The 10,865-nt window shown below is 36.3% G+C and overlaps 2 protein-coding genes across 2 annotated transcripts; both read left to right on the top strand.

Moving 5' to 3' along the window:
* Positions 1-1,827: 1,827 nt before the first annotated feature.
* LOC138899723 (uncharacterized) lies at positions 1,828-2,790 on the top strand. Its single transcript, XM_070186414.1, has 2 exons — positions 1,828-2,108; positions 2,154-2,790. Exons 1-2 carry the CDS (start codon positions 1,828-1,830, stop codon positions 2,788-2,790), a joined length of 918 nt encoding a protein of 305 aa, XP_070042515.1.
* Positions 2,791-8,961: 6,171 nt separating this feature from the next.
* Positions 8,962-9,588, top strand: LOC104085522 (agamous-like MADS-box protein AGL62). The gene has a single exon (XM_009589578.2). It carries the CDS (start codon positions 8,962-8,964, stop codon positions 9,586-9,588), a length of 627 nt encoding a protein of 208 aa, XP_009587873.2.
* The last annotated feature ends 1,277 nt before the right edge of the window (positions 9,589-10,865 follow it).

The raw sequence follows: 10,865 nt of genomic DNA, 5'->3' as shown, positions 1-10,865 counted from the left end.
AAGCGACAAACAAAAGGCATGGTTTCGTGTGATGAGGTACTGAAGGTGAAGCCATACACTGTGGTCTACACTAAAGAACGTGACGAAGACGAAGAAAGTGTGGGTTCTTCGTATCATGTTACTGCACAAAGCGAGCATGGTGTTTTATCTCTAATGGAGGATGCCGAGAAATTGGACGATGTTTCACTATGTTATCATATATCCTTCAACGATGGGGACCCTCAAGAAGATGGAGATGCCAAAGATGCTCCACTTGAACTTCAAGAAAGAGTGAAGACTACAGTTGATGCCTTAAAAGAAGTTAACCTTGGCACCGATGAAGAACCAAAACCCACCTACCTAAGTGCTTTACTAGAAGTGGATGAAGAAGGCACTTATATTGAGTTGCTCAAGGAGTTCAGGGATGTCTTTGCTTATAGCTACAAAGAGAAACCTTTCTTGGACCCGAAAGTATCAGTCCATCACCTTGCCATCAAGAATTATGCTCGCCCTGTTAAATAAGCCTAAAGGCGCTTTAGGCCAGACTTGGTTCCCTTGATTGAAACCGAAGTTACCAAACTCATCGAAGCTGTCTTTATTCGTAAAGTTAAATACCCAACATAGGTTTCAAGTATTGTCCCTGTAAGGAAGAAGAATGGCCAGATTCGAGTGTGCGTCGACTTCAGGGATCTCAACAATGCGTGTCCCAAAGATGAATTCCCGCTTCCTATTCCAGATATGATGATCGATGCTACTACTGGGTATGAGGAAATGTCATTTATGGATGGTTCGTCAAGCTATAACCAAATTCGCATGGCACCAAAAGATGAAGAGCTTACTGCATTCTGCACCCCCAAGGGTACTTATTGCTACAGGGTAATACCTTTTGGCTTGAAGAACGTTGGTTCTACTTATCAAAGGGCTATGCAGAATATTTTTGACGACCTTCTCCACAAAAATATCAAATGTTATATGGATGACTTGGTGGTAAAATCAAGAAAGAGGGGCGACCACTTGAAAGACTTGAGAATGGTGTTTGAGTTGCTCCGGAGGTACCAACTTAGGATGAATCCATTGAAATGCGCCTTTGGAGTTACTTCCAGAAAGTTCCTCGGTTTCATTGTCCGACATCGAGGGATTGAAATTGATCAAGCCAAAGTAGATGCAATTTTGAAAATGCCTGAGCCTCGAGATATTCACAAATTGAAAAGTCTGCAAGGAAAGTTAGTGTACCTTAGGAGATTCATCTCAAACCTAGCTGGGAGGTGACAACCATTCAGTTGCCTTATGAAGAAAGGTGTCCCTTTCAAATGGGACCAAGCGTGTAGCAATGCCTTTGAGAGCATTAAATCCTTCTTGATGAAGCCTCCGGTTTTAGCAGCCTCTATACTTGGAAAGCCGCTGATACTATATATTTCAGCACAAGAAAGGTCTGTTGGAGCGCTATTGGCCCAAGAAAATAGTGAGGTGAAAGAAAACCCTCTTTACTACTTGAGCAGGATTATGACAGTAAATGAGCTGAATTATTCGCCAAATAAAAAGTTGTGTTTGGCGCTAGTCTTCTCAATTCAAAAGTTAAAGCACTACTTTCAAGCTCATGTTGTTCGTCTAGTTTCTAAAGCAAATCCCATCAAGTTCGTGATGACAAAACCTGTTCTTAGTGATCGACTAGCGAGATAGTATCTCCAATTTCAACAATTCGAGATTTTGTACATCCCTCAAAAGGCTGTAAAAGGACAAGCATTGGCAGACTTCTTGGCACATCACCCTACACCTGATGATTGGGAGCTAACTGACGAACTACCTGATAAGGACGCAATGGTCATTGATGTTCAACCTCCATGGAAGATGTACTTTGATGGTACTGCACATCGCGGAGGAGCTGGTGCTGGTGTAGTATTTTTCACTTCTCAAGGTGAAGTTCTTCCGTACTCTTTTACGTTGACGCAACTCTGCTCTACCAATGTCGCTGAGTATCAAGCACTAATACTTGGGCTTGAAATGGCTATTGAAATGAAACAGTTGCAATTGCAAGTCTTTGGTGACTCTCAGTTGGTGAGCAACCAGCTTTTAGGTAGTTACAAGGTCAAGAAACCTGAACTACGCCCATATCATGATTATGCTAAAAGGTTAATGGGATGGGTCGGTAACGTGACTATTTAACATGTGCCAAGGAAAGAAAATAAGAAGGGTGATACTTTAGCTTCCCTAGATTCATCGTTAACCCTGCCTGATCAAGCGCAAGTTACTGTCTGCCAAATATGGGTAGTACCGCCGCCAAATGAGGTTGAATTTGAAGGAAATGAACTCAAGCATCTTGTCGCTGTTTCTGAAGTCGAGAAAGAAGAATGGCGACAACCCATTATCAACTACTTAAGCTGTGGGATACTTCTAGAAAATCTGAGGAGAAGGACCGAAATTTGTCGTCGTGCACCTCGCTTCCTTTACTACAAAGATACTTTATACATAAGGTCATTTGAGGGAGTACTCTTGCGATGCTTAGGGGAAGAAGAAGCACTCCAAGCTTTGCAAGAGGCACATTCTGGGGTATGTGGGTCACACCAGTCTGGACCAAAGCTTCACTTCCATATAAAAAGGATGGGATATTATTGGCCAATGATGGTAAAAGATTTCTTGGACTACGCTCGAAGATGCGCTTGTCAATTTCATGCGAATTTTATTCATCAACCTCCTGAAGTGTTACACCTGACTGTTGCATCCTGGCCGTTTGACGCTTGGGGATTGGATGTTGTTGGACCACTGCCAAAGTCCTCTCGTGGGCACCTATGCATCTTGGCTGCAACTGATTAATTCTAAAAATGGGCTGAAGTTATTGCTCTTAAGGAAGTAAAGAAGGAAAATGTTGCAAGTTTCATCCGAGTAAACATTATGTATCGCTTTGGCATTCCACGTTACATAATAATGGATAATGGCAAGTTGTTCGACAATAGGTTGATGAACAAGATTTGTGAACTCTTTGGCTTCAAGCAACGTAACTCTTCTATGTACAATGATGTCGCCAATGGTCTAGCCGAGGCATTCAACAAGACTCTATGCAACTTTTTAAAGAAAGTCGTCTCCAAATCCAAACGGGATTGGCATGACTGTATGGAGGAAGCTCTGTGGGCATATAGGACAACTCATCGCACGCCAACACAAGCGACCCCTTATGCACTCGTTTATGGAGTTGAAGCCGTCTTGCCACTCGAGTGTCAAATACCTTCATTATAATTAGCTATTCAAGAAGGCATCACTGATGAAGAAAATGCTCGACTTAGATTAGTAGAGTTTGAGGCTCTTGATGAGAAAAAGTTGGAAGCTCAACAGAGTCTTGAATGTTATCAAGCCTGATTGTCTCGCGCCTTCAATAAAAGAGTTCGCCCAAGATCCTTTCAAGTAGGAGATCAAGTCCTTAACATAAGAAGACCCATTATTACTTCTCATAAACCTGTAGAGAAGTTCACTTCAAAATGGGATGGGCCATATGTCGTGCAAGAAGCTTATTCAAGTGGGGCTTACAAGCTGGTTGATGCAGATGGCATGAGAATCGGCCTTGGGATGACAATGTTTGCATCAAAGTTTGGGGATTTGCTATGTCTTCATGTTCACATAACCTTCAAGTTTGTTGGACTTCATGTTCGCTCACTGCAAAAAAAAGGGTGAGGAGAAAGAGAGGCGTCAAAAGGGAACACAAATATAAGAAGAAAGATTCCTTGGCACAATGTTTCAAATTCAGTGAGACTTGAACCCAAGATATTTGTGAGAATGGAGCTCTTGAATTTCGATTGATAACAAGAAAAACATCTCGTGACCCCAAGGCTTCCATACCAAAACATAAAAGTTTTGGCGAAGTCGCGCCAATTCGAAACCGTCGGTATATTAAAATCTGATGTTGATTTCGAAATATTATCTGAAACTATCCTTAAGGTATTAAATCCTACATTTTAGAAATATTTTACATTTTGAAGTCTTGTTTTCATAAAATTAGACGGTTCATGATTTCAACATTCTTACATCAAGATATAATTTTTTTGGTGAAGCTGTGCAAATCTGAAACTATCAACGTGTTAGAATCTAAAGTTAGATTCAAAATAATATCTCGGACGATTATCAAAATGTTTGATTCCAAATTTTGGATATGTCTTAGATCTTGAAGACTATTTTTCATAAAATCAAGCGGTTCATGATTTTGACATTTTCACATCAAGAAATAAATTGTTTGGTGAAGCTGCGCAAAACTGAAACTATCAATATATTGGAATCTAAAGTTAGATTCAAAATATTATCTGGGACAATAATCAAAACTTTTGATTCCAAATTTTGGATATGTCTTAGATCTTGAAGTCTATTTTCCATAAAATTAAACGGTTCATGATTTCAACATTCCTACATCAAGATATAAGAGTTTTGGTGAAGTCACGCAAGTTTGAAATCGTCAGCATGTCAGAATTTTAAGTTTATTTCGAAATATTATCTGAAACTATCCTTAAGGTATTAAATCTGACTTTTTAAACATGTTTTTAGATTTTGAAGTCTAGTTTTCAAGAAATTAAACGGTTCGTAATTTCGACGTTTCTACACCAAGATAAGAATATTTTGATAAGATTGCGAAATCTGAAATTGCCAGCTTGGTGCAATATAAAGTTGGTTTTAAAATATTGTCCGGGACAATTCTGAAGGTGTTTTTTTTAAAGGTTCTCGTTGCGGACTTTTATAGGTGTTCGTCTCAAACTTTTAAAGGCATTCAAATTTTTAAAGGTTTTCGTTGCGAACTTTTAAAGGTGTTCGTCTCAAACTTTTAAATGCATTCAAATTTTTAAAGGTTTTCGTTGTGAACTTTTAAAGGTGTTCGTCTCGAACTTTTAAAGGCATTCGAATTTTTAAGGTTTTCGTTCCGAACTTTTAAAAGGCGTATGTTTCGAACTTTTAAAGGTGTTTGTGAAGGTGTTCGTGACGAACTTTAAAGAGTCCCTACTGCTGATTTTTTAAAGATTTTTACTACGAATTTTAAAGGTCTTCACTATGAACTTTTAAAGATCTTGACCACGAGCTTTTAAGGATATTTATGCGAACTTTTAAGGGTCTTCGCCATGAATTTTTAAAAGTCTTCATCGCGTGCTTTTAAAGGTCTTTACCGCGAACTTTTAAAGGTCTTTACTATGAAATTTTAAAGATATTGACCACGAGCTTTTAAAGATATTTATGCGAACTTTTAAAGGTCTTCGCCACGAATTTTTAAAAGTCTTCATCACGTGCTTTTAAAGGTCTCCACCGCAAATTTTTAAAGGTCTTCACTATGGACTTTTAAAGATCTTGACCACGAGCTTTTAAGGATCTTTGCGCGAGTTTTTATGGATCTTCCCCACAAATTTTAAAGGTCTTCATCACGAATATTTATGGGTTTCCATCACAAATTTTAAAGGTTTTCATCGTGAACTTTTAAAGGTTTTCGTCTCGAACTTATAAATGACTTCGCAATTTTACGAAGTTATTTCTAAAAAGTAAAAAAGGAGACAACAGAGTAAAACAAAGAAGAAAGCATAAAAAAAAAGAAGAAAAAATTACCTTTGCGTCAATACCTCCAAGTCATTAAAAGTAGACTCAAAATAATTTATAAACGCTAGAATTAGTACTAAAATTGGTACTAATACAATGAAGGATGTATGGTATATATAGGGGTCAAAAGGATGGCATAAAGAAGTTTGATCCGATGTGGGATCACGTTAAAGGTGGCGGCTCTTTCCGATATGGACTCCGTAGCTTGATTAATCCGTGTTTGAATAGAAATCGACCAAAGCAATTTGGTTTAGAGTCGAACTACAAAATGTTCTAATTAAACTATGTGATAAAGGAGTATCTGAATGTGACTCCAAAGGCTAATAAGTAAGAATTTCAAATGCAAAAAAAAAGTGGTCACGTGCAATCATTGTTCCAGTTAGCAAATGCGATTATCATTGGCAAAGTTGAAGTTCAAATGCTAAAGTTTCAAGCTTACGTGGCTTTTCTTTGTCTTCATAAAGAAAATGCATTTCTATTTTAAGCAAAAGAAGAATCATTTCAAACAACTGTCAGGTTCTTTTCATTACAGACAAACTGCCTAGGCTAATAAATTTGGGGCCCAAAGTCATCCTATTTGGTGTCGTAATACTTCAATTCTTGTCTTTAAGTGCGATATGTCTGTAACTCAACAAGTATTTTAACAAGAGGCATTTGTAGATATATAAATTTTGAAGATATATTAGTTCAAATAAATTTATTGAGCTAATATAATTGGATTAATTATATAAGTCCAACATATATGAATTAAATAAATAAGTCTTAATCCATTGGGCTAACCCATTTAATTGGGCTAAAGTGATGAGCCCACTTCATTAAACCCAAGATGTCATCTTGCTAGAGGCCCAGTTTGGTGCCACGTCAAGTGGAAGAACCAATAGGATCATGCCACGTGTTAAAATGACAAGGCATGCCAAGTCACATTAAAAGGCCAATGAAATCGCTCCACATGTGCAAGTGACATGTTCTGACCAATCAAATATGGACATGTCACACTTCAATTTGATTGGTCGAAAAGAGTTTGCTCTTATCATAACTCTCCCCTTCCATAACTATAAAAGAGGGTCTTCATAACCCAGAAAAGACACTAGAAGTTATAACAAGAAGACACAAGGGAGCTCGTGGATCAAAGTCCACAATTCTCTGCAAACTGCAAGTGTTCAAGCATCCAAGCATTTCAACACAAATTTCAAGTAGTCAAAATCAAGAACGAAGTCAAATCAAATGCAAGGCGTTCAAGATCAAGGCTACTTTTTCGTGATAAAATTCGTGGCGACAATCAAAGCGTTCGCGACAGATAATTCAAATTCAAATTCAAGATCAACCTCAAAGGCCGTTGAATTGAAAAGTAGAATCAGAGGATTCATAGAGATTGTAACACTCAAATATTTGAAATAAAATACTACGATTATTGCGATATTTTCGGTCTTGATTTTATTTTCTCGACGCAATTTATTGTCTACAATATCGTATCGTTAAGTCCGTCATTACATAACGACGAAATGTGTCACTTTAAGTAACGACCGATTTGGTGTGGTGGTGTCATTATCTTGTCTCTTTCTCTCATCTCACCCTTCATTATTATTAATAATTTTATTTCATCATTTATCCTACTTTTTTATTTAATAATTTTACCCCGTATCATAATTTTTCTTTATAATAATGCAAGTTTATTCTTCATATTGCCGGTGCATGATATCATGAAACAACGGCAAACGATACAATCTATCCAAACATTGTACTCATCAAACGATACAGTACAATACAATATAATACGATACGATACATTATGAAACGATATGTAACAACCATCCAAACAAGTTGTTAGTCCCCAAATGAGTTGGATCAACTATAAGAATTTTTACTTCTTTCTTTAAGTTCAAATCATATCCTCAATGTAGCAAAATAAAATAAATGTGAAAGTGAAAAATAAGTTATATATATATAAAATATAAAATAATAATAATAACATATAACAAATATTTTCCTATAATAAGCTTAATTTGGTAATATAGAAGATAATATGGGCAGAGCAGGAATGACTAAATTTAGAATTAGTCTAAAGAGAAGGACATTGGCCAAGTTAGAATTGAATAATGTAGAATTTTTACACTGTCGAATTCATCTCCACCAATTTCCTTCCAAGACAAATTTCTACACTTTCTTAACATTTTTATCTCTATTTTGTGTAAATTATATGATTAGCATCCATCAATATCTACAATTATGGTCACCTAATTAGTGTTTAATTATGACATCATAATTATTATCCAACTATAAGAATTTACTAGCTTGGCTTTATTTGCAACTCATTACGGAATAAATGATTTATAACTAATCATATGTATCTAATGTTAGGGGAACGTTTTCTCTCTTTCTCGCGTTATAATTGTATTGGGTAAAATATGTTATGGTACGTGGCCACCCAAGAAGAGAACACGTGGAACCTAAGCCGGGAGGACGAAATTGGACGCAGTTATACCGTATGTTACCGAAAAAGATAACGATCATGAAGGCGTTGAATACTCTGCGCCCGATAGCATTCATTGAGGAATATTCCACAACATTAAGAGCAACGGCATGTTACAGAGAATTTGGCATTTATGTTCACCGTTATGTCTCCGTCAATGCTCCTCATAATTGATATTAAAGAAGGGCACGACCCTAGTACCTTCTTCATAGCTATAAATAATAAGCTCAATGATCATTGTAAGTGACATGAATTTTTTGGCTAACTTGTACTACATTCTATACAGAATTTAAGTACCATTCTGCTTTCTCGTTTTTTGATCTCATCATTATTGTGCCCGAAAATCCTGTTCCCGGACTCGTCAGCTCTGTCATTTCATCTGCATTATAAGGCTAAGTACTTTATATTTCATCACTTATTTTGTTACTTTTTGGATCAAATTAATTCACTTGTCTAGAAACCACGAACAAATTTAACTGTACTGTTTTACGGGTAAACAATAATTATTTATTTTTGAGAGGTTATTCACTCCTCTTGATTATCATCATTAACCTCACTAGCTCCATTAGGAGCAACTAATAAAAGGGTTGACAATTGCTAAATACAAATGCTCAAGCTGTAAGTATTGATTATGGGATATATTGAATAAATTATTGACTCATATGAGGAAAATATTTATAATATATTGTTGACTTCTATGAGGAATATTGATTATTACATGATAATATGCCAACTAAGGTGCATTCAGTTTCCCTTTATTCATGCATTAAGACGCTAAGATATTATAACTCCCAAATCAATACATAAATGAGTTATTTAAAAATAACATAGTAGCAAAAACTTGATTAAACTCTAAACCCCCTTTAAATAGTAGTACATGTTTACACTCAATCCACACAATTGGTCTCTTGCATTCTTTTGAAAGAACAATTGTCGTCGTTTTTATAGTTCTAGACATGGCAAAACAGCCTAGCATGGGAAGGAAAAAGATAAAAATTGCAAAAATAGAGATGAAGAATCATCTCCAAGTTACCTTCTCCAAACGTCGTTCAGGACTTTTCAAGAAAGCTAGTGAACTATGTACACTGTGTGGAGTTGAAATCGCCATTATAGTTTTCTCCTCTGCAAAAAAAGTTTACTCCTTTGGCCACCCTAATGTTGAGTCCATTATTGATAGGTTTCTTTCAAGAAATCCTCATCCAATAATCTCCAATCGACTTCATTTCGTGGAGGGTCAACGACATGTCAATATCCTTGACTTCAACTTGAAACTCACTCAAATTCTTGCTCAGCTTGAAGTTGAAAAGAAAAAGGAAGAAACACTTGATCAAATGAGGAAAACTAGGCAAAACGAATATTGGTGGGAAGCCCCTATAAGTAAACTTGCTTTACATGAGCTTGAGCATTTAAAGGATTCAATGGAAGACTTGAACAAGAATGTAACCACTCATCAGAATAGTATTTGTTCCTCTTTCATTGCTAATGGTGTTGGGATTTTTGATAACTATGACATCAAGCCATTTATGAATGCATCAAATTACACTCATAACCATACCTTGGATTATGATCATGGATTCTTTTAATCTTTCCCCCTTCTTTTATTTTGGTTAATTAGTTAATCTAGCCGGCACCTCACTGGTGGCCTTTGGTCTGAGTTTTTTGTTTATCAGTTTGTGTATTGCAATTAAGCAACAACAAGATGTTGGCTGATCTCAATAGACGTTTCATTATTAAATGATATTAATATAGCGTAATGTTTCTTCCGTATCCTAATTATAGGCAGTTACCTTTATAATTATCTTTTAGGTAACCTGACTATATAAAACAATTCGTTAACTACCAAATCAGTAAGTAACTAACTCGGCTCAGTGACTGAGGGCTTGCATGGAGGCGGCATTGCGACCACAGGCTTGGACGTCACATCAATATTTCTCTGCTTTTTTGAGGCTCGAGTGAAGGCATATATGTCGAACAGATATGCGATTGAAAAACATCCAGCCATTACTATAAAAGCTATTAGTTTATGCCACGTGTTTGAACTATTGTAGCAATAATAATGTTTTAGCCATGACAAATTATTTCAAATAAAATATTGAACATCTTTGCTTCAAGTTATAAAAAGCATGGCAATAGTGGGGTCAATAGCTACGATGGAATATCATGGCAAAATAATATAGCCACGAATTTGTATAGCTACAATAAGTATTGTAGCTAATACTAATTTTCTGCTATGCATTTGACATCACTGTAGCTATTGTAATATTCTAGCCACAATATATTTGTTTGCACATAATTTTATAGCTAAAAGAATAGTCTTGCTTCAATTTTCAAAAGTCGTAGCAATTGTTGGGACATAATAGCTACATTTATTTGTCATAGTAGCTACATGTATTGCAGCATTCGTGTTGAAACCGTGATGTGCTAAAATTATATACAACATAGAATCTACATGGTCCAAAGATGCTGAAAACAATTCATACATAATTACAAAGGTGGCTTACCGTAGGAATAAACAATGTCACCATTGAAGAATTAACATCAACATATATAGCTGGTCATGCGTGCTATACATATTTTAATCTTAAACGAGTAATCTTTTAGTTGTGTTTCTACCAACCACTGCTTTAAAATCTTGAAAGTAGAAATGTCTGCTCTTGATTAAAATTGCTAATATTGGAATTCAGACAATGATTGAAACCACACCAGAAAAGGAACTAGAGTTAACAGAAGCATTCCCATCACGATCGAGTTCGGACGGATATTGGACTTTGAGGAATTGTTGGTTTCTGGGCATCTGGTTTCCTCTTCTGCGATTATGAAGAAAGGTCCGCGATCGCGAAAGGTTAAGTGGACTGGTGGG

The sequence above is a fragment of the Nicotiana tomentosiformis genome, chromosome 10, assembly GCF_000390325.3.
Source record: "Nicotiana tomentosiformis chromosome 10, ASM39032v3, whole genome shotgun sequence".
Classification (NCBI taxonomy): Eukaryota; Viridiplantae; Streptophyta; class Magnoliopsida; order Solanales; family Solanaceae; genus Nicotiana; species Nicotiana tomentosiformis.
This window is presented reverse-complemented; position numbering and strand designations above follow the sequence as displayed.

Bases quoted from the DNA above. Each gene is read 5' to 3' on its own strand.
- LOC138899723 (XM_070186414.1), top strand. From the start codon at position 1,828: ATGTACTTTGATGGTACTGCACATCGCGGAGGAGCTGGTGCTGGTGTA. The intron at 2,109-2,153 runs GTTAATGGGATG...ACATGTGCCAAG, and splicing joins TATCATGATTATGCTAAAAG to GAAAGAAAATAAGAAGGGTG.
- LOC104085522 (XM_009589578.2), top strand. From the start codon at position 8,962: ATGGCAAAACAGCCTAGCATGGGAAGGAAAAAGATAAAAATTGCAAAA.